At 56.0% G+C, this 21,797-nt stretch overlaps 1 protein-coding gene across 2 annotated transcripts in view; it reads left to right on the top strand.

Moving 5' to 3' along the window:
- Positions 1 to 21,131, top strand: part of LOC111140078 (calpain 5) — a 52,347-nt gene extending 31,216 nt beyond the window's left edge. For both annotated transcript variants that reach the window (XM_022492466.1, XM_022492467.1), the window contains exons 4-13: positions 6,449 to 6,657; positions 9,942 to 10,134; positions 10,962 to 11,155; positions 11,827 to 11,904; positions 13,270 to 13,465; positions 14,041 to 14,163; positions 15,619 to 15,815; positions 16,703 to 16,818; positions 17,410 to 17,546; positions 18,626 to 21,131. In XM_022492466.1, coding sequence (XP_022348174.1) covers positions 6,449 to 6,657; positions 9,942 to 10,134; positions 10,962 to 11,155; positions 11,827 to 11,904; positions 13,270 to 13,465; positions 14,041 to 14,163; positions 15,619 to 15,815; positions 16,703 to 16,818; positions 17,410 to 17,546; positions 18,626 to 18,808 — 1,626 coding nt within the window. In that variant the 3' untranslated portion in view covers positions 18,809 to 21,131. The remainder of the gene's footprint in view (positions 1 to 6,448; positions 6,658 to 9,941; positions 10,135 to 10,961; positions 11,156 to 11,826; positions 11,905 to 13,269; positions 13,466 to 14,040; positions 14,164 to 15,618; positions 15,816 to 16,702; positions 16,819 to 17,409; positions 17,547 to 18,625) is intronic.
- Positions 21,132 to 21,797: the final 666 nt, after the last annotated feature.

Genomic DNA, 21,797 nt, shown 5'->3' with positions numbered 1-21,797 from the left:
CGACATTGGGCTGGGAGGATGCCAGGAGTGGGAAACAAGGACCCATTTTCCATGGAACCCACAGGAAACCGTAGAGAGAAGAGACCTGCCATCTCCTGAGCTTCTTCCTCCCACTGAGGCAGCGAGTGCTGTGCTGAGGGGCCTGCCACTGACCACCTGTGTGACCCTGTTGGCAGGGACTAATGATGATGCCTCCTTGTACGGCGGCCCTTGTGAAGTCTGAATGGGTTCATGTTAGTGAAACTCTCAGGGCCTCAGGAAGTGGCCACACAGCACCGTCTCTCCATTTGCTCTTCGTGACTCTCCCAGTCACTTGAGACACACGGTCTTTTCAGTTATTTTGAGAGGATTGTCAGGAGAACCTATTTACAGAGGAACAGCGCAGCAGGTTTCCTGAGGTAGCCCAGCAGTCCAGTGCTTCTGGGAGCAGGTGGTGTGGGGTGGAGGGACAGACAGGGGCCAGGCCTGGCCCTGGTTGGAGTGGACGAGAGGGCATGGATTCTCCTGTGCCATCATCACCAGGCTCAGGATGGCCCAGCAGAGGGGATCTTTAGCCCGCATGGTGTAGCTGGGCAGCCCAGCAGGAGGGGGCCTGCCCCGACCCTGGAGTCCTGCCCTGATCCTGGAGTCCTGCCCGGGTCTCTGAGCGTACGGCTGGCCCTGTGGATGGGAAACCCCAGACCCCTGCAGATGCATCACATCCTCACTCTGCGTGGGGAGCGACGGGGCTCTGCTTTCCCAAGGGTGTGGGGAGTAGGGTTGGGGGACCCAAGCTTCCTGACCTCTTCCCGTCATGGCCTCTGAAATCTGGGAATTTGAGACTCTTGCAATCAGAAGTTGAGAACTGAGGAGCTTCAGGTGCTTGAAACCAGGAACCCTCTATTTTATCCACCTGACTTGGGTAACACAGGCACCACCTGCCCCCTGCAGCCCTTTAGACCTTAGCCCTACCGGCCTTGGGCGGAAATGCCCCCAGCTGGCCCTCTGGGCTCCCAGGCAGAGATCTGTGACAGTGCCTTCCCTGTGCCATGCTTGCATGCACGCTGACACTCACAGACACGTGATGCCCGTGTGCACACGCACATACACTGGTGCTCACACACACGCGTGCTGTGTACACCACGTGCACTGCCATTCATGCACTCGCACACTCAATGCAGGCGTGTCCCACTGGCTCAGAGTCAGAGGGGTATTTGAGCCGGGAGTGCTCCAGGCCCTGGGGCCCCATGGTGCCTGCCTTGCCTGAGCTTTCTGGGCTGATTCTGTAGTGGGTGCCAGGGGCTTTCCAAATCCTCCATAGTCCTTGCCTTGCTACCAGCTCAGCCCAAGTATGTGCGTTGAGCCCTCAGGCCTCTCTTTTCCCATCTGCGTGGGGGGACTGTTGCTGAGGTTCCCCTTGGGAGGGAAGCTGCCCAGGTCACCTGAGCCCCTTGCCAGCCCCAGGGTTTGCAGGACGTTGTGTGGGCGCACGCACTTGTCCTGTGTTCCCCAGCAGGATGAGCCCTCCTCACAGGTGTCTCCACAGTTAAGGGCTCCACGTGAGCCCTCCACAGTTAAGGTGACACCCCCAAAGCCACTGTCAGTCCTGGGTTTCCCAGCAGCCCTGGGGTAGGGGAGGCAGAGGCCAGCACTGAGGCTCAGAGTGGTGGCCAGTTGAAGCGAAGTCCCGGCCATGCAGTGTGGTTGGGCAGGGGTCCAGTAGCGGCTGCAAGGTCACTGGTTGGACAGGGCCCTGCTGCGGCTGGCACTTGGAGACTTTTCTTCCACAAAGACTTGTCCAGCTGGGGAGCCGACCTCTCTATGCAGGGCGTGGGGGGGATCTGGGAGTGAGTGGGGCTCAGCCCCGCCCTCCAGAAGCTCCTTTCTGGAAAGGGAAAGAGGCTGGGGAGGGGCTGCCCTGGGAGCACCAGGCCCGGAGAGCCCTGCATACTGCTGCTCAGCTCACCCCCCGAGGGACAAGGAAGGTACCGGAGAGGGAGCCATGTGTGCAGAGCCGAGGTGGCCTGAAGCATCACGGGCGTAGATTTTCTGGGAGCCTGAGGTGGGAGGCAGTATTGGGGGGTGAGGCCGAGAGGGTCAGCAGAGCCTCAGGGCTGTGACTGCTGGGCCAGGGAGCTGGTGGCCCTGGGGATGGGGCGTTTTAGCTGGAGACAACATGGGAGGAGAGAGATGGCTTACTGTGCTCCCTGCTGCCCGTCCCTCCACCTCAACAACTGTCAGCTCGCTGCCACTCTTGTTTTCCTCTTATTCCCCTCCCCCCACGCCCTCCAGGCAACATATCATTTCATCTGTAAATATTTCCCAGTGCATCTCTGGGTAATAAGGGGTCGCCAAAAACAAAATAAAATAAAACAAAAACAAAACTCTGTAACCGCAATATTAGAACAACTAAAATAATTTCACATTTCATGGTAATTCCCTCATAGCATCAAATGCCCAGTAGGAGTTTTGGTTTCCAATTTCTGCCATAAATGTCTGTGTATGTGTGTTTTAATTTTATTTAAATTCAATTAACCAACATAGAGTACACCCTTAGTTTCAGATATAGTGTTAAATAATTCATCAGTTACTTCTAACACCCAGCACTCATCACGTCACGTGCCCTCCTTAATGCCCCTCACCCAGCAACCCCATTCCCCCCACCTCTCTCCTTCCTCAACCCTCAGTTTGTTTCCTTTAGTTAAGAGTTTCCATTGGTTTTTCTCCCTTCCCGATAAGTCCCCATTAGTTTTCCCTCCCTTCCCCTATGACCCTCTGAGCTGAGCTGTTTCTATATCACACATGAGTGAAACCACATGGTAAGTCTTTCTCAGACTTAGTTCACTCAGCATTATCCCCTCCAGTTCCACCCACGTCGACGCAAATGGTAAGTATTCATCCTTTCTGATGGCTGAGTAATATTCTGTTGTGAGTATATATCACACCTTCTTTATCCATTCACCTATCTGTGGACATCTCGGCTCTTTCCAGTTTGGCTATTGTGGACATTGGTATGAACGTTGGGGTGTAGGTGGCCCTTCGGATCACTGCATATATTACAAAGCTGTGACCATCAAGGCGGTATGGTACTGGCACAAAACAGACACATAGATCAATGGAACAGAATAGAGAACCCAGACACGGACCCTCATTTTCTCTATTTTTTGAGTGTCTTCTATTTTACTGATTCCTGCTATCTTTACTCTTTCTTTCCCTTTACTTGGGGAAATTTTTTTTTCTAGACTCTTGAGGTAGAAATTTCTTCAATATTAAACCTTTTCTTCCATCCATCGTTGGCTTGGTTTTCGTGGTGGTGTTTCAAGTGTTCTCTCTGCCCCGCATTTCCTGTAAGCGCGGACCTCCCCTAGTGGTTCTGTGAGGTTCAGGCACAAGTTTTTGGCATGCTTCACAGGAGACCTTGTGTACCTCTCTCATGAGGCACGTGATGGCTGCTCGTCTCTCTTTTTCGTGATGTTAGAAGCCGTCCATGACCATTGCTAAATCCATTATTTGCCAGTGGTCGTAAAATGGTGAGAGTCTCATATTCTAGTCTCTTCCTCATTTCTGAAGCTCATCTTCAGATACAAACCTCCCTTCATCTGCTGCTCTTGGTTCCCCACTGGCCCAGTGGGATAAATCCTGATTCTTTCCCTTAATTTTCCAGTTTTAAAAGAAAAACGAGTTGATTCCCAGCTATTCTCCAAGAGTGATTGATGACTTCTTGTTGTGAGTATCATTGTGGTCTCGTAGATGGGAACCTGTCTGATGTGTTTTGATCCATTGCAGTAATTACTCTTACTGATGCTGCACTTGGCCTGTCTCTGGCCAGTGGGAGCCTCTGTAGGTTGGTCTTGGAATCCTGTGATGTGGCCTGAGGGTCTTTGGTTGCTTCTTTGATTCCTGGTATGACTGGACGTGGTGTGGAAGCTTTGAGTTTGAGGGCCTGTATGAGTACACCTTCTTGCACAGTGTCCTCCTTCTCGCTCAGGACCCTGCTGGCAGCAGAGGGAGTGTGGGATAAGAAACCAGCCATGCTAGGTTCACCGGCCATGATGTAGGAGGGGAAACTGAGGCCCATGGGGATCCCTGACTCAGGATCTCCAGGCCCTAGAGCCTCATTAGCTGCTTCCTGAGCCACAGAGGGCGCAGGGCCAAACCCCAGGTTTGGCTAATGATCTTTCTGCATCCCCAGCAGTAGTCCCAGCATCCTGTGAGGGCTCCTCTTCCTCCCTCCCCGGCCCCCGTGCAGTCCAGAGCTTTCAGACCAGGTGGTAGTGGGGGAGGGTGCATGGGCCTGGCTGGTGTGCTCAGCTTCGGACTCCCTATCCCTTGGTGCCCTTGGGCAGCTCCTCATCTCTCCACCTTCCCATCTGTGCAGTGGGGATGATAAGCCACCCTGCATGTGCCCCATTTTTGATACAGCTTTCTGTCCTGAAAGCAAAGTGAGAGAGGGTGCTGGGTGCTGGGGCAGAGGCTGGCCTGGGAGGTTTACAAAAGAACACAGAATTGACTGAAAAGGGACCACCGGGCAGTGTCGAGTTCTTGCTGGGTTCCAGATGCTGTGCGAGGCCCTGAAGCCCTGAGTATGAATCCTGCCTCCCTCCCTGGTCCTCAGGGGCAACACTGTGCCGGCAACTTCCCATGGTATTGCCCTGAGAGGTGGTGGGAAGGGGGGCGGGCGGCTGAGCCCGGTCTGTGTCTGGTCTCGGGCAGACCTCCGCCGCAGGCAGCTTCGTTTGCTGGGTCTCCAGTGTCGCACAGGGACCGTTTGTCTTTGCCAACATCCCTGTTGATGGTAAGAGGTGTGTAAACAAAAACCCTCTTAATGAGTGTGGGGTTTGGGGAATGGCTTTTGGCTGAAGTGTCTGTGCACAGGCTGGTCTGGGCCTTGGGATTTATGGCCTCCTGATGCATCTCTGGTTTCTCGGCCTGGATGCCTGCATGCCCACCCCCATCCCTGAGGGTGGTTTTCTTCCAGAAGGAGCTGCCCATGGTCCCAGCCCCTGCCTTGGTCCCATGGTGGGGAGGGCCGGAAAGTCACCTGACTCTAGGGTGAGGGGATTTCCCTTCTCTGTCCACCTCCTGCTGCCCAGATTTGCCTCTTTCCACCAGACTAGAGGCCTCCTGAGGGCAGGGACCATAGCTGATTCACCTGGGTCCTAAGTGTCAGCACAGGTCCCCTGCAGAGTGGTCTGCAAGTCACAAGTCTGAATCCTGGTTTCAAACCCAGGTCTGTCTGACTCCAAAGAATGTGTGATTTCTGACTGTGTGACCCTGGGCAAGTTGCTTGTCCTCTCTGAACTTCAGGGTTTTTTAGCTGTAAAGGAGGGATAGATGATAATAATCTATGCACAGGGTTATTGTGCGAATTAAACTGAGATAATCTGTGGTGGTTGCAGACGTGGCACCTGGCGTGTCCCAGATGTTCCATAAATAATATTGTTAGAGACCCAGTCAATGCCTGTGAATTTTAACACCTGTTGATCGAGCACCATCTCTGGGCCAGGCCCTGGACAAGGTGCTGGGCATATGGCAGTGACCAGGCCTGATGTCTTGCTGCCCTCAGAGAGCTAGACTTCCAGTGCTAATAACAGAATTGAGCGGGGTGACACATGCTTGTTTAGTTATAATTGTGGTAATGGTCCCCGAGGAGAAGGGCCAGGGGCCATGAATTGGACAGATGGGGTCCTAGCCTAGTCTGAAAAGTCAAGGAGGGCTTCCTGGAGGAGGAAGTGGGTCCTAAAGGGCAAGTGAGAATCAGCTGAGTGAACAGAAGAAGGAAGAGCAGGTGCAAAGTTCCTGAGCAGAGAGAGCCTGGAGCAGGGAGCAGGGGCTGAGTGGGTAGAAAAGCCAGCCCGGAAGTTGGTGGCGGGACAGCGCACCTTAAGGATTTGGACTCAGTTTCCAGGGAGGTGACATGATCAGAAAGATAGATCACTGTGCTGCTGTGTGGGCCAAGGGCACGTGTGGTGGCTGGTGCTGTTAGAGGGTTCTGGGCTGGGAGGTGGGGGCTGGTCAGGCTGGCGCCAGGGGCAGACGGGAGATGGATTTTAGCAGAATGTAGGAGCTCAGATTGCCTGGGTAGGATGGACTGAGGTAAAAGGAGAGGCCGCTCAGGCTGGACTGGGTGCTGGCAGCACCAGTCACCAGATGGGGGCTGGGAGGGATGTGGTGTGTTTCTGAGTGGGGAGGACGCAGAGGGAGGCACCAGAAAGGGTACAGGAAGCTCCTAGAGTCTTAGAGTAACAGCTGGCAGGAGCCTACACCTAACCACTGCAGAGAAGGGAAACTGAGGCCCAGAGATGAGAAGTGTGCACCCAAGTCCCACGCTCGTTCATGGCAGAGATGGGGACAGGACCCACTATTCCTTTCTCCTTTGATTCCCTCCAGGCAGCCCGCCCCCGCTGTGTCCTCAGGAAGCCAGATGTGACCCGCACTGTGTTCCCGTCCTGTCCCCTTTCCTGTCCAGGTCATCCCAGACTGGAAGGAGCAGGAGTGGGACCCTGAGAAACCCAATGCCTATGCAGGCATCTTCCACTTCCACTTCTGGCGCTTCGGGGAGTGGGTGGACGTGGTCATCGACGACCGGCTGCCCACGGTCAACAACCAGCTCATCTACTGCCATTCCAGCTCCCGCAACGAGTTCTGGTGTGCCCTCGTGGAGAAGGCCTATGCCAAGTAGGTACAGGCAGGGGGCCGGTGGGTGGGGGGCCAGCCTGGGGCAGCTCGGCTTCCAGACTCTGCGGGGCTGCGCCTCCAGCCCGCGCTCCCGGCACAGAGAGGCGAGGGGCTGCTTCAAAGTCACACAGCACGCTCAGAGCCTGGGAACCCAGGGCATGGCCAGCTGAGCCTGCACTGTGGCCGGGGCGGGGGGCAGGGACAGGGAGACCTGGACTGTAGGTCTGTTATCCCCAAAACCTATCCTATCCCCAAAACCCACCCACGCAGGGAAGAATAGCTTCTCCTTATTCTACGTGAGAGGGCAGAGCCAGCACTCACATTCGGGTTGCTGGGTTTTCCTCTCAGATCCAAGCTGACAGGCCCTCCGTGACAGCCTGGCTGGGATGTGGGCTCTCAGAGCCCTGGCTGGTTGTGGAGTATGGGCCCTCCCTGCCCTTTGGGCTCCCCTTCGTCCACTCATCCATCTGTCTACCTGACTGACAGTCCGTCTGTTCTGTCTCCACCGACCCCCACTCCTGCTCTGTGCCAGGCCCTGTGTCCCCAGCACGGGCCCCAGCGAAAGCTGGCCGAGCTGTGGAGGGCTTTGGGGCAGAGTGACCTGCTCAGGCCCCTGCAGGTCAGGGGCAGGCCTGGGGCAGGAGGGAGAGTGGGGTCGGAGACCAGCCCACAGGCTCTGTGGGAACCTCTCCCTGGTTCCGCCTCCCAGACCCACCTGTTGGTCTCCTTGGACTATCTGTGTGTGTGTGTGACAGGAAAAAGAAAGACACCAACTTTCAACATCAAAAAAAACCTCGAGAAAACACAACATTGACAGATTCCATTTTCAGTCCAAAGGGAGCCAATCTCGCCCCCTGGTGGGCCCCGAGTCTCCAGGGCCCTAGCTGCGGGGCGGGGGTGTGGGGGTGTGTGTGGGGGGGCTTCCCTTTCTGGGAGTGCCCCTCACTAGCCCCTCAGTAGCAGCTTCTGCTTCGGTCTCTGCGCCTGTCTATTCCCGCTGGATCCTATAAGCGGAATCCTACAGTATTTACCCTTTCGTGTCTGGTTTATTTCTCGGCGCGCGATGCTGTCCGTGCTCACTTCCGTTGCAGCTGCCGGTGTGTCCTTCCTGTCTAGAGCGGCACAGAATTCCCTTGTGTGGATAGGCCCCACTTCGTTTCTCCATTCATCTGTCGGTGGACTCGGGTTGTTTCCACCTTGGGCTGTGGCGAACATACCGTGTGAACGTGGGTGTGCAGGTGTCCCAACGAGTCTCTGCTCTCAGCTCTTCGCAGTGTACACCTGGGAGTGAGCTGCGGGATCTCATGGGAGTTCTGTGTTTGAATTTTTCAGTGACTGCCTGACTGTCTTCCACAACAGCTGCGCTATTCATGCTTGCTTGCTTTTTCATTTATTTACTTTTAAAATTGTAAAATGAATGCATGTCTCTTATAGCAGATCCAGCAAATATAGAAACCCAGGAAGAAGGTAATAAAAGTCGCCTGTGCTCCTGCATATTTTTCCAGGCCTCTCTCCTTCTCTGTTTTGGGCCACCTGAGTGAACCAGGCTCCCTGCCTTCCGGAACCTTCGCTCCCCTCCCTCTCAAGGCCCGGCCGCCCACTTCTGTCTCCCTCCCTGTGCTTCGTGTGTCCTCTCCACACCCTCACCACCACTTAGCAACTCCTTTAATATATTTTTTTAGGGGTGCCTGGGTGACTCAGTTCATTAAGCAGCTGCCTTTGGCTCAGGTCTTGATCCCAGGGTCCTGGGATTGAGTCCCACATCCGGCTCCTGGCTCAGCGGAGAGCCTGCTTCTGCCTCCCACTCTATCTCTTGCTCTCCCTGCTTGTACTCTCCCTTTCTGTTAAATGAATAAATAAAACCTTAAATAATATTAAAAAATTTTTTAAAAAGATTATTTATTTGACAGAGACACACACAGCTAGAGAGGGAACACAAACAGGGGTTGTGGGAGAGGGAGAAGCAGACTTCCCTGCCCAGCAGGGAGGCTGATGCAGGGCTGCATCCCAGGATCTTGGGATCATGACCTGAGCTGAAGGCAGCCGCTTAACTGAGCCACCCAGGCGCCCTCCTTTAACATCTTTGATGACTCTTTTTTTTTGTAGGTTACCTTGCAAAACCTGTGTTGCTGTTTTGTGGGGAACTGCAAAAGATAGGTCAGGTATAGATTTTCATAGCTATGTGTAGATTTTCAGTTTATGTAATCTGTCTTGTTATATATCCCATTCTGCTGCTCATGTTCACGTTCAGCACTGCATTTAAGACTCCCAGCCTTTTCCTAACATTCACAGAAGAAGCTACAGTTGTGCCCTTGGCACCTGGTAGGTTGCACATAGTAGACGATTAGTGTTTTTTGTTTTTATTTTTATTTGTTTATTTATTTATTTATTTATTTATCAGTAATCTCTACGCCCAGTGTGGGGCTTGAACTCATGACCCTGAGATCAGGAATCCCATGCTCTACTGACTGAGCCAGCCAGCCATGCTCAATGTTTTTTAAATGAACTATTGCATACATTTTCATTTTTTGTTACTTTTTATATTTTTAAAATATTTATTTATTTATCTTCAGAGAGAGAGCGTGTGTGCATGTGTTGGAGCCCAGGGGCAGAGGGACAGGGAGGGGATCTGCCAGGAGACTCCCTGCCACATGTGGAGCCTGACACCGGGCACGATCTCAACCCGAGATGATGACCTGAGCCGGAATCGAGTCAGATGTTCAACCAGCTGACCCAGGCGCCCCTACCGACATTGGAAACATCCCCGGAATCCAGCTATATTGTTTTGTCAAACGTACCAAGCGATCACCAGAGATTTCCTGCCACAGGATTTCCTTCACAAGGCTTCGTTGGGCGGCAGCCTTGCATCCCAGAGCATGGATGCAGCATTAGTTTCTAAAGTCAATTCCTTGTTGTTAGGCATTTAGGCGATTTCTGCATTTACATCGTTATAAATAATGTAAATTATTTATAATTGATGTTTCAAAAACTACGTGAGCTTTAAACACTTTTGAGAAGAATCGCTTGATTTCTGGACTGCTAATTTGGAGGATAGGCTGCTAGGGTGAAGGGGAATTTGGGTGACAAAATGGTGTGGTTTGGTGGGACAAACACTGATCTAGGAGCCAGTGATATGAATTACAGTGTTGGCTTTGCTGTGACCTGCTCTGTGACCTTAGCGCTGTGCTTGACCTCTCTGAGTCCCCAGAATATGCCCTGGGAGGTGAGGAATTTCAGCTGGCTGGGGATTGTGAGCTGGGAATTCTTTCCACATTGCTCCCCAGGCTGGCGGGCTGTTACCAGGCCCTGGATGGAGGCAACACGGCAGATGCGTTGGTGGACTTCACAGGTGGCGTGTCTGAGCCCATCGACCTGACCGAGGGTGGCTTCGCCCACGATGAGGCCAAGAGGAACCAGCTCTTTGAGCGTGTGTTGAAGGTGCACAGCCGGGGAGGTCTCATCAGTGCCTCCATCAAGGTGAGAGCACAGAGGCAGCCCTTCCGAGCTTCTTCGCCAGCCCTTACTGTGGAGGGAGCTGGCCGTGCTGTCCCCGGCAGGGTCCCTGCTCAGATTGGCTCCTAAATCTTTGCCCTCAGCCTGGGGGGGTGGAGGGGAGCAGTTGGGGGTGGCCTTCCCCCTCCCCAGTGCTGGGCAGCACAGGCCATAGGCCCCTGTGCCCTAATTTCTATGGTATGAAATACCTTCCGGTTTGACCAGCATCCCCCTTTTATGGGCATCTTGTACTGGGGCAAGGGGTGTCTGTACCTCTGATGGTCCTAGTCGGGGTTTGAGGCATCACGAGCTACAAGGTGACCGGAAAGGGGGGAGCTACTTCCTGCAGCTGGCGCAGGCCCGAGTGCTTCAGGAGGATCATCTTATTTCATTGACTTACTCCTAATCCAGGTGGGGAATCTGGGGCTCAGTGCAGACACCAGTGGGGTGTTGTCTAGACCACTAGAAAAAGGAAAAGCCCTGATTTGGAGCATTTACTGATTTCTGTGGTGTCAGTACTTTCACCGTGTTGATTTCAAGCTAATGTTTTAACAGTTGCACAGTTGAGCCAGTGGCAGTGAACTCCAGTACACCCCTGGGCCAACCCCACTTTAGGCCCCTTCCTTGACCCCACACTGCTGCTCACTGGGGGCTTTGCGAACTCTGAGCTCAGTCCCTAACCACAGCCTCTGCTTCGTGTGGGGCTGTCATTCCTTCCCTGTCCTGTAGAGGGCGGTGTAGGCACACACCCGCCTCGCAAACCAACCCGCTGACCCGGCTTTGCCTCTCTGGGCAACTGTGTCCTCCCGCAGGCAGTGACAGCAGCAGACATGGAGGCCCGCCTGGCGTGTGGCCTGGTGAAGGGCCACGCATATGCCATCACTGACGTGCGCAAGGTGCGCCTGGGCCACGGCCTACTGGCCTTTTTCAAGTCGGAGAAGCTCGACATGATCCGCCTACGGAACCCCTGGGGCGAGCGGGAATGGAATGGGCCCTGGAGTGACACGTGAGGCCCAGGGATGGGAGGGTGGGCACACCACAGACCCCGGGTGGGTGGGCCCCGGTATGAGAGCTTGGGCAAGGGCAAAGGTGGGGCTTCCTGGAGGTGGTGGCTGGGCCTAGAAGGCTTTGGGAGGAGGATGACATTAGGAGACTTATGTTGCAGCAGGTGTGTGTGGGAGTGGGTTGGGGTGGAGGGTGGATTCTGCAGGGCAAGGACCTGGAGGTAGGGATAAGCTGATTCCTATAGGGGACAGAGAGCCCCACCTGGTGGTGAGTGGGGAAGAAAGCAGGGAAGGAGACCACCAGGGGTAAGAATGGGAGTGACTGCTCTGTGTTCAGCTCATGGCCCTGGTGAAGCTAGGACAGGAACAGACCCAGGCCTCCAGTGGGGTAGCCCCCTCCCCTGAGGGTCATTCTGCTCTTGCCGCCAGTCTGTGGCTTTGCTCTCAGACCTCTGGCCCCTGGCATGGAAGCAGCCCATGGTTACCTGTGGGAGTGGCAGACAGGCTTTTTGGAGAGGGGCTGGGCCTGGCCCTGGGGTCCCCAGCTACACCCACACTGATGGAGGCCTGGTGCTGAGCTCGCCCTCATGCCTCCTTTCCCTTGCCAGGGTGGCCCTGGTGGGGTCTCTCCTCTTACGCTCCCCCCTCTTCCCTCTCCATGTCCACATGCCAGCTCGGAGGAGTGGCAGAAAGTGAGCAAGAGTGAGCGGGAAAAGATGGGTGTGACCGTGCAGGACGACGGGGAGTTCTGGTGAGTGAGCTCTTGTCCCAGGTGGGCGTCCGGGGTCTGTGGCAGGGGGCACCGAAGGGGAGGCCAGGGCCAGGGCTCTAGCCAATGCCCCACCATCAGCTTGCTCTTTGGCCTTGGACAAGCCATTTCTGTGCATTGAGTTGGGTAGTAATGGGTCCATCATCCCCATGGTCCCCAGTGCCAACCACAGGGGACTCCGAGCTGTTCCAGCTGGGCCCTCAGCAAGTAGGCTGGGATACCAGCAGGTGGGGCCTTGACCCCTTCGGCAGGGCTGCCTGATTGATGGGAGCAGGGAGGGGAGAGGAGAGGCCGTTTGGGGTGGCTGCCCCCTAAGCTGGCCTCTGGGTGCAGAGGAGCCTTTAGTGGGCCAGGAGGGACACCCAGCCCAGGGGTGAGAGAGTACACTGGATTTGAGAAGAGGGAGTTCAGGGAGGTGAGGGAGCTCTGGGGGTATGGGGGTGTGGGTTGGAGGTTGGATGGGAAGATGACAGCAGCCTTGCTTAAAGAGCCCAATAATGAATGAGTCCTGCATTCATCCACTAGTGCGTCCAGTAGTCCCAACTCTGTGCCAAGCTCGGAGTCATTCTTCAGCAGGACCCCTGATCCCGATAGGCCATTGCCTCCTGGAGGGGCACGGGGCACCCTTAGTGCCATGGATGCCGTGAGGGCCCCAGGCCGGCTCAAAGGCTGATGGCAGTGATCCAGGGGTCGGGGAGCCACAGCAGGTCCCCCCCAGGCCCTCTGGTCTGGGCTCCTGCAGAGGAAATCTGCTTTGCCCAGTGTGGCTCGTGGGTCAGTTGAATTAAAACAGAGCAGTGGAGAACCCTCATCAGGGGAAAGGGCTTCTTCGTAAGGCCTGTCTCCTGTGTGCTCACACTTAATGCACGTACGTGCCTATTCTCGTGTATGTGCACACTCAAAAGGGGGGTGGGCATAGCTGACCTTCCCCGGGCTCCCAAGGTATGCTGGGCGGCACGTTCCCCAAGGGGCTCCCGCCACCAGTGTCTTTGGGCCTCCCAGCAGCTGTGGTTGATGATGGATGGAAACATGCTTTATAAACTGTAGAGGGCTGGCCACAGGCGTCCTTGGTACTATTAACAACTGAAGAGCTGGCCTCTGCCAGTTCATGTCCACTGGAATTTGTACCACACGCTTGGATTGCTTTCCTCAGTTCCTGCACGAGCTGTGAGAGGGGCGGCTGCTGTGAGGGTCAGTCCCGTCTTACATGTCAGGAGACTGGGGCCAGAGGAGTTGTGAAGCAGGCGTCTGCACACACCCCAGTGTGGGTGGTGGCTCAGGGCACATAGGGTGAGGGGGTGGGTGGGCCAGTCAGGGGATCTGGCCATCTCACCCCACCGTGGCCAGGATGACCTTCGAGGACGTGTGCCGATACTTCACTGACATCATCAAGTGTCGCCTGATCAACACATCTTACCTGAGCGTCCACAAGACGTGGGAGGAGGCCCGGCTGCGGGGTGCCTGGACGAGGCATGAGGACCCGCAGAAGAACCGCAGTGGAGGTTGCATCAATCATAAGAACACCTTCTTCCAGAACCCGCAAGTGAGCGTGCTCAGGGATCCCACCCCCAACCCTTGCCACCATCCTGCATGACCCTGGGTACCTCCCTGTCCCCCTGCAGGCCTCTGTGCACCTGTCTGTTTAGTGGGGGGGGGGCGTGTTTGGGGGAGGTCCTGGGCAACCTGCAGATTGAGATAGAGTTACCAGGACATTTAGAGGGAGGCTGAGCTGAGGACTCGAACCTACGGTGCTGCTCTTGCCAGGGGAGCTTGCCAGGCTGGCTCTCCCTCAGGGAGGACGTCTCCCCTGCAGCCTCATTAGCTGTGACCCTGTCAGCTTGTTAGTTCTCATGTGTGGCGTGCCTTCATTTGGCACCAACTGCATGCGGGCTCAGAGCTGAACCTCCCAGATGTCACCAAGTCTTGTTGCCACTCCCGCAGGGTGGGCATCGTGGGCCTGGGTCATAGATGAGGGACCAGGCTCAGAGAGGTGCTGTGACTCATGCGGGCTCTCCCCTTTGAGCTGGGGCCTGGCTCCGGCCTAGCTTCAGGGAGCCGGCAAGCCCGTGTCCAGCACGGTCTTACCACAGTGTCTCTCTTCCTCGGCTGTCCCTGCAGTACATCTTTGATGTCAAGAAGCCAGAAGATGAAGTGCTGATCTGTATCCAGCAGCGGCCGAAACAGTCTACCCGCCGGGATGGCAAGGGTGAAAATCTGGCCATTGGCTTTGACATCTACAAGGTAAGGCCAGCTGGGTCCCCTGCTCTGGGTGAGGAGAGCGAGGGAGCTGGATTTTAGGCCACTTGGGTCTGGGGAGAATATTCTAGAACACTCTGATCCCTGACCTCATCCCTGCCCTCTGGCCACAGTGGCTGATGCCCTGGGCCTGCTGTGGTGTGAGCCCTCTTTGGAACACCGGCAGAGGGCTCCACCTGCCTGGGGTTGGCTGCCCTGGGAGCTCTCAGTCTGGTTTCTTCCCTTCCAGGACCCACAGGCTCTTTGGTGGTTGGGAAGGGGGAGACAGCCAGTGGTCAGGCCACACCCTGGGAGGCTCTGGGTCCCCCTGAGCTGGAGGCTCTCCTGGGCCCTGGGAGCAGGCATCCCGGGCAGAGCCAGGCAGGCTTCCCACTGGTGGCTCCTACTGGTCCGGGGCCCGAGACTGTGCTCATGTTGCGACACCCGGGGTGTGACAGCACACAGCGTAACAGGACACCACGGGCCCCCACATGCCCAGAACCTCAGGAGACCACATGTGGGCTAAGCCCCTGCATTAGATGAGCTTGGTCATGTCCTGACGATCTGTGCGTGTCCTTGTGTTGCGACGTCCACCGTGTGCTGGAGTGTCCTGACTTTGACCTGTTGGGACCTCACGTGATAGGGCTGCAGTTCATCATGGCAGGAGTTGGCTAGCATGTTCTGGCAACTGGTGACGTCATTGCCTGGCCTCGGGCTGTGATGTGGGCTGATAGTGACTCTGGGGGCTGCCGTTGAGTCAGAAACCGCAGGGACCTCATGACCAGAGGGGAGTCCTGGTGCCTTCCTACTCTTAGTGGCTTTGCTGAGACCTAATCCACACGCCGTACAGCTCACTCATTCAGTGTGCTGTGACTTGGAGCATATTTGGAGAGTTGTGTGACCATCGCTGCTATTTTATTTTTAATTTTTTTTTCCAAATGATTTTTCCCCCATTTTATTTTATTTTATTTCTTTTCGGTGTTCTAGCATTCATTGTTTATGCACCACACCCAGTGCTCCATGCAATACGTGTCCTCCATAATACCCACCACCAGGCTCACCCAACCCCCTACCCCCCTCTTCTCCAAAACCCTCAGTTTGTTTCTCAGAGTCCACAGTCTCTCTTGGTTTGCATCGCCACCATTTTAGAGCATTTTCGTCACCCGGAAAAGAAACCTGGCACCCTTCAGCCACCACTGCACAGTGCAGTGCGTGTGCCGGCCTCACCCGGCCACGGGACTCGGGCAAGCACCCATCTACCCCGGTCTCTGCCCATTTGCCTTTTCCGGGCAGTGCATGGACGCAGATTCTGTCACCCTATTCACAGGCGGGAGCACGGGAGCCGGAACTGGAATGTGGGGGTGGGAGTTGAGGGGGCGCCGTGGGGGGGGGATGGGGAGGGGGGCGCAGGGGGCAGGGCCTGCGTGTGGCCCAGCCCCCTCTCCCTGTGCGCATGGGCAGGTGGAGGAGAACCGGCAGTACCGCATGCACAGCCTGCAGCACCGGGCTGCCAGCTCCATCTACATCAACTCGCGCAGTGTCTTCCTGCGGACCGACCAGCCCGAGGGCCGCTTTGTCATCATCCCCACCACCTTCGAGCCTGGCCACACTGGCGAGTTCCTGCTTCGGGTCTTCACTGATGTGCCCTCCAACTGCCAGTGCGTGGGGGCTGCTCGGGACGCGATTGGGAGGGCCCAGTTCCCATACGAGGCTGCCCCAGAATCTGCAGCCGCAGAGATGTTACGTGTCTGCCCCAGGCATGGAGCCCAGCCCTCCAGCCTCCCTAGGCTGGCACTGGTGCTCATGGCACCCATGGCCATCCTTCTTCTCCCCTCTCCTGCTCCTCCATACCCTCTCTTGGCTACATAAAGGGACAATGTTTTGTATGTGCATGGCACTTCACAGTTTACAAAGCTTTCAGTCATCTCATTTGCTCTTCCTGAACCCCAAGTGGGGGGCTTGACCCCTCCATTTTACAGATCAGGATTGGGGATCATGGTTGGGGGGTGGTTTCCAAGGTCATGACACCAGTAGTTGAGTTGGGCTAGGTGGACTGCTGGAACCATTCCATCCCTGCTGGGGTGCAGACCCTGTGAGCCCCACAGTGCCTTCCCACTTTGGCAGGCAGCTCCTTGCACCCACGGCAGACCTGGGAGGCAGCATGTGTGGTGGGCTCAGTGGAACTGAGTCCTGCCAGTCCACATTCCACCTCTGTCTCGCTGTGGGGCAGATCCCTTCTCCTGATGAGCCCAGTGCTTCATAGTCTGTTCAATGGGCATGGTAATAGTCACTTATCACCCAGGGCTTTGGGAAGATGACACATAATACCTATAACATCCCAGCAGAGGGCTGGGCCCACAGCAGGTGCTCAGTAAATTGCTTTTCTCTCCGGCAGAATGGGGCACCCTTACAGAGAGAGAGAGCAGCAGGAAGCCCAGGGTGGTTTGCCCAGGATAAGTAGTGTCTGGACTAAATATTACTCCCCTCCCCTTCCCCCTTCTTGAACCCTCTCACCTCACCCTTCTCCTCCTCTGCCCTGTCCCAGGGAGCTGCGCCTGGACGAGCCCCCTCGCTCCTGCTGGAGCTCCTTGTGTGGCTACCCCCAGCAGGTGACCCAGGTGCACGTCCTAGGGGCTGCTGGTCTCAAGGACTCCTCGACAGGTGAGTTAGCCCCGGGAAAGCTCCAGGACCTACCTCGCTAAGGAGGTGGCTCCATCCCCTTCCCAGCCCCGTCCTCTTCCCACTGCTCAACAACAGACACCCAGCCTCCAGAATTCTCCTGCTCTCACTCACTGAGTGAGCAAACCTTTCCTAACATCCATGCTGGGCCGAGCCTTGGAATGAAACTGGGTGCCTAGAGAGGAACTGGGCACCTGCTCTTGGGCAGCTTCCCATGTCGGGGGGACAGTCAGACACAGGAACAGACAGCCGAGAGGCACGGCTTAGGGAAGGCTTCCTGGAGGAGGTGGCCTTTCTCCAAGCTGAGGAAGCATTAAGATATGTTGGTGAAGTGGAATAGGGGAGAAGAGTGCTCAGCATGGAGGCCAGGGATCGACAGTGTGCTGCTCGCTCTTCCACCCCGCCCCATTTCTGGAAGTTAGGAAGTGAGTCAGGCTCTGTCCCCCTTCTACTGAATATAGGACTCTGACTTCTGCTTTGGGGAGGGGAACTCACTTCTCAGACACCTGTCCCAACCCCCACCACCCCTATCCCAACCCCACCATCACCCCATTGCCCACTCAATTTGTCTAGGGGCCAACTCTTACGTGATCATTAAGTGTGAGGGGGACAAAGTCCGCTCGGCCGTGCAGAAAGGTACCTCGACGCCTGAGTATGATGTGAAAGGCATCTTCTACCGCAAGAAGCCGGGCCAGCCCATCACAGTCCAGGTGAGCCTGCCCGTCCCAAGGGCCCCTCCTGGCGTGCCACTCCCCCCTGCCCCCAGCCCCCACCTGATGCTTCCCCATTCACAGGGGCTGGGCCCAGGATGGCAGATTTTTTTGTTGGGGACCTAGGAACACTACATGCTGATTCCTATTCTCTCCCTGACATGGTATGGCCTCGGGAATTCTCTTACCTGCCCTGCCCAGTGCCCCAGAGTCTGTGGGGCGGGCGAATTACATTAGCTGGTAAGAATTTGCGACACAGCAAGGTTAGGCCAGGGACAGTGGTCGTCTTTGCCAGCTTTGCCCCAGTGGCTTGGGAGTTGTTCCTTAAATACCTCCAGAGATGGGTCTGCCTGAGAGCTTGCACCAAGATGAGATGCGGTGTAGTGGGGGTGGCTGTCCTGAGAGCGAGGGACCAGAAAGCCGGGGTTCTGGGCATGGGATGATTCTGGGCTCATTAGTGGGAAGTCCTCTGCCCCTGGGCCCAGGCCAGCCCCTCCCTGGGTAAGAAACCATCTGTAAACAAATGCCCAATTCCCCTGGGGAAGCCACTATAGGATTTCCAAGTTTTCCTAACACTGGATCCCACTGGATCAAATCACAGACCCGTAGATGTTGGGGCTAAAAAGACCCGTAGGGGCCGCTGATCCAGCCCTCGTATTGAAGATGGGGGAAGTCAGGGCAGCAGGTGTATCGCTTGTCCAATGTCACCTAAGGTCTGCCGCAGTGCTAATAACACACTTAACTGGGGTGCCTGGGTGGCTCAGTGGGTTAAAGCCTGTGCCTTCGGCTCAGGTCATGATCCCAGGGTCCTGGGATCGAGCCCCACATCAGGCTCTCTGCTCAACAGGGAGCATGCTTCCTCCTCTCTCTGACTGCCTCTCTGCCTACTTGTAATCTCTGTCTGTCAGATAAATAAATAAAATCTTAAAAAAAAAAATAACACACTTAACTGTATATGTGGAAGGGAGTTGGACAGATGGGAGGAAGCCTGAGGTTCTGGAAGGGGTACGGCCAGACCTATATTCCGGCTCTTAAAGATGCCTCCCCCTCCCATCCCATGTTCCTCTGTCTCCTTCTAGATCTGGAACCACCGAGTCCTGAAGGACGAATTCTTGGGCCAGGTGCAGCTGAAGGCTGACCCCGATGACCTCCAGGCCCTGCACACCCTCCACCTCCGGGACCGCAACAGCCGGCAGCCCAGCGACCTGCCTGGCACCGTCGCTGTGCGTGTCTTCAGCAGCACCTCCCTCATGGCTGTCTGACACCCACCCACCTGCCTGGCCGCCACAGTTTTAAACCGTCCTCATGTCCCCAACCTGGCCAGGGACTCGCCTGAGAGCCAGGACGCTGGGGGCCTCTTCCCAGCTTTTCCACTGACTTGCTCTGTGACCTGGGGAGGCCTCTGCCCTTCTCAGGGCCTCAGTGTCCCAAGGCCCCCGAAGTGTTCCCTTCTCATGGAGGAGCCTTCCTGCCTGAGATTTATAATCACACCCCTTACCCCAGCTGTCACTACTGCTAAGGGATTCTATCCGTTGAAAACATTTTCCCAAGGCCCTGCTGTCTGCCGACGTAGTGCCAAGATGTCACTTGTTTACACACAATCTGCCACGTCCCCGAACCCCACTCTTGCCCCTGGTGTCCCTGTGCCCGCCCCTGTGAACCAGACCTTGCTTTCTCTGTCCCCTACACCGGGTTTGCTAGCCACCTTGAAAGGGCTCTTGGCTCTTGCTGGGTTCCTGCTTGGGCTGGAGTCAGGAAAATGGGTAGGTGACATTTGTTCGTTCTCTCATCCTGTCCACTTGCCCATCCATTTATTTATTCAACAGAGGTTTGCCAAATGAATAAACGACGCCCGTGAGAGCCCCAGTGGTGCCGGGCACCTCCCTGCCACTCTGGGAGACCCAGCATCTGTGTGGGGCCTCACCCCTGCTCTCAGGTCCTCTCCGAGGTGGATGCCCACATGCCCAGAGGAGCTACTGTGGCTGCCGTCTTGCCCCAGGCTCTGATTGCTGTCCTAGCCTCTGGGTGAAGCCCCCTAGTAGGATGGCATCAGTGGTTGTGGGAGGAAGGGCATTTTCCTGTCTCTGTTGCCTTCATGCCAGAAGGCGTGTGCTTGGTTTGGTGGCCAGGACGGTGTGAGGAGGCCTGGGGACCTGAAGGCTCCTCTCTGCTGCAAGACTTTTCCTAGGAGGAGGGACCCTGGGGCAGTGGTCTCAGGCCCACTGGGCTCAGGTCACTTGTTGGGCTTGGCAGGAGACAGGTGAATCCATCACCTGACCAGAGGCCCCTCTCCCAAAATTCCCCCCCAGAATGCAGCCCAATGAGCTATGGCCCTCCTCTTGCTGCCTGGACCAAAGTGTTCCTTTAGTCTTCAAAGTTTTATATTCTTCATGTGTTACCAATTTCAACCAGGGGCTTTGAAAGGAAAACAAAGCCTGAGCCCCTTTATTCATCTTCAGCTCCAGTTCCTGTGGTCCTCTGATTTTAATTTTGATTCTGCCGGGGTGGGTGGGGGATAGGGATGAGGAGAAGTCCTGCCTTCTCAGACGAGGCCCACGGGGTGGGGAGGGGAGAGGGGTGGTGAAGAAGAGGGTGTTTCCGACTTGGATGTGTTGCCAGCTGGCCTCACCCAGTTCTTGGTGAGTGTTGGTGCCACGACCTGCTTGGGTCCCTTCTGTGCCCTTCTCTGGTTCCAGAGTGGGGGACATAAATGAAAAAACCAGTTGGTTCAAGAACAGGAATTCCTGTGGCCTTGCTGGGGATTTGTGGCTGGCTCTGTTCTGTGCCCTGGCACCCTGCCACGGGAGGGGCTGGGAAGCGAACCAGGAGGCCAAGAGGATTCCTTCTTGAAAAGCTGGGACTTCCCCTGCAGAACCTGGGCCTGGGGCTGGGTCAGGACCACATGACCAGGAGCAAGTCACTGAAACCTCCTGTGCCTCGATTTCCCTTCTGCGAAGTAGGGCCCACCGTTCTTGTTTGCCGGCATTCTTACTACCATGTGCTGAGTAAGGGCACACCCTTCATGTATCTCTGTATGCGAGCACACCATACACCTTCACGGAGTCACTCAGTGTCTTTTCCAAGTGAAGACTCCCGAGTTGGGGCGGAGAGGTGAGGGCCAGATAAGCCAACTTGGGGCCCTGGGGGCCAACACCCGGGTCTTTGCTCTGCCATGTGCACCTGGGCTAGGAGGCAAACCGGGAGCAACCGGCTGGCCTGTGTGGGCTTCAGTCTGGGGATTGGGCACTGCCTTTCCCCTTTCCCCCAAGAAAAAACAGGTTTGGCAGCCCTGCCCTTGCTTGCTGTCCTGAGTGGTCCAGGCTGGCTCCTGGCTGTGCAAAGGTGCCCGGTCCCTGGGCAGGTAAGGATGGAGTTCTTCCTGCTAGGACTGGAAGGTGGGTGGGGAGAGCAAATGCTCCATTCCCCCGATGCGCCCTTCAGCCCGTGGGGGGCCTCGGGGTCCCCACTTGCCGCTGGGCAGGGCTTGCGGTCACACCACCTGGATGTGGTCTTCACTCCCCTCAGGACTGACCGTGGGGTCAAGAGTGGAGACCTGTTCTGTTCTCAGAATAAACATTAACCACAATCCCAGAAAGACTTTCTTGGATCTGTCTGTCCCTCTGTGGGTAAGGGAGAGTAGAGGGAACATTTCCAGCTCATCTGTGGGCAGATGTCGTGGGGATCATGCCACCATTCCTTCAGCCCACCTTGTCCCAAGCCCCGCCCCAGGCACTGGGGACGCAGGGAACCAGCCTGTCCCATCTGTGGGGCTGTCCACACGCTAGGCCCATGGAGACACTGTGGTCCTAACAAACACTGTGGAGGGAGTGACTGAAAAGGCAGTGTGGGTTCTGGGGGCTTCCAGCTGACCTGGGAGGGAAGGTCGGCCCCCTGGTGCAAATGGACTGTGGAGAGAGGGAGGAAGTCACAGAAAGAGGGGCGGGGTTTGTGGGTACAGGTGGATGGTGGGGAGGCCAGAGTGCAGGCTATTGGGAGGAAGATGCTGTCAGCTCTAGCCAGGGAGCTGGGGTGGGGGCTAGGGGCTCGGGAGAACTAGTGGACAGATTTTGGAGGTAGAGTGGACAGAATTCAGTGATGACTGGGTTAGGGAGGGTGGGGAGTGAGGGGAAATTAATGAAGGTCAGTCAGTTCATAGGTTTCTCTACAAGACCTTGAGCAAAGAACATTATGAAAGCTGAGCCCTGCTTAGCACAGAACATGACCGTGGGTGCTGGGTAGATTGTTGCTGTT

The sequence above is a fragment of the Enhydra lutris genome, unplaced genomic scaffold, assembly GCF_002288905.1.
Source record: "Enhydra lutris kenyoni isolate GAN:26980312 unplaced genomic scaffold, ASM228890v2 scaffoldscaffold152, whole genome shotgun sequence".
Classification (NCBI taxonomy): Eukaryota; Metazoa; Chordata; class Mammalia; order Carnivora; family Mustelidae; genus Enhydra; species Enhydra lutris.
The sequence above is the reverse complement of the archived record's forward strand: the minus strand, read 5'-3'. Positions and strand labels throughout refer to the sequence as shown.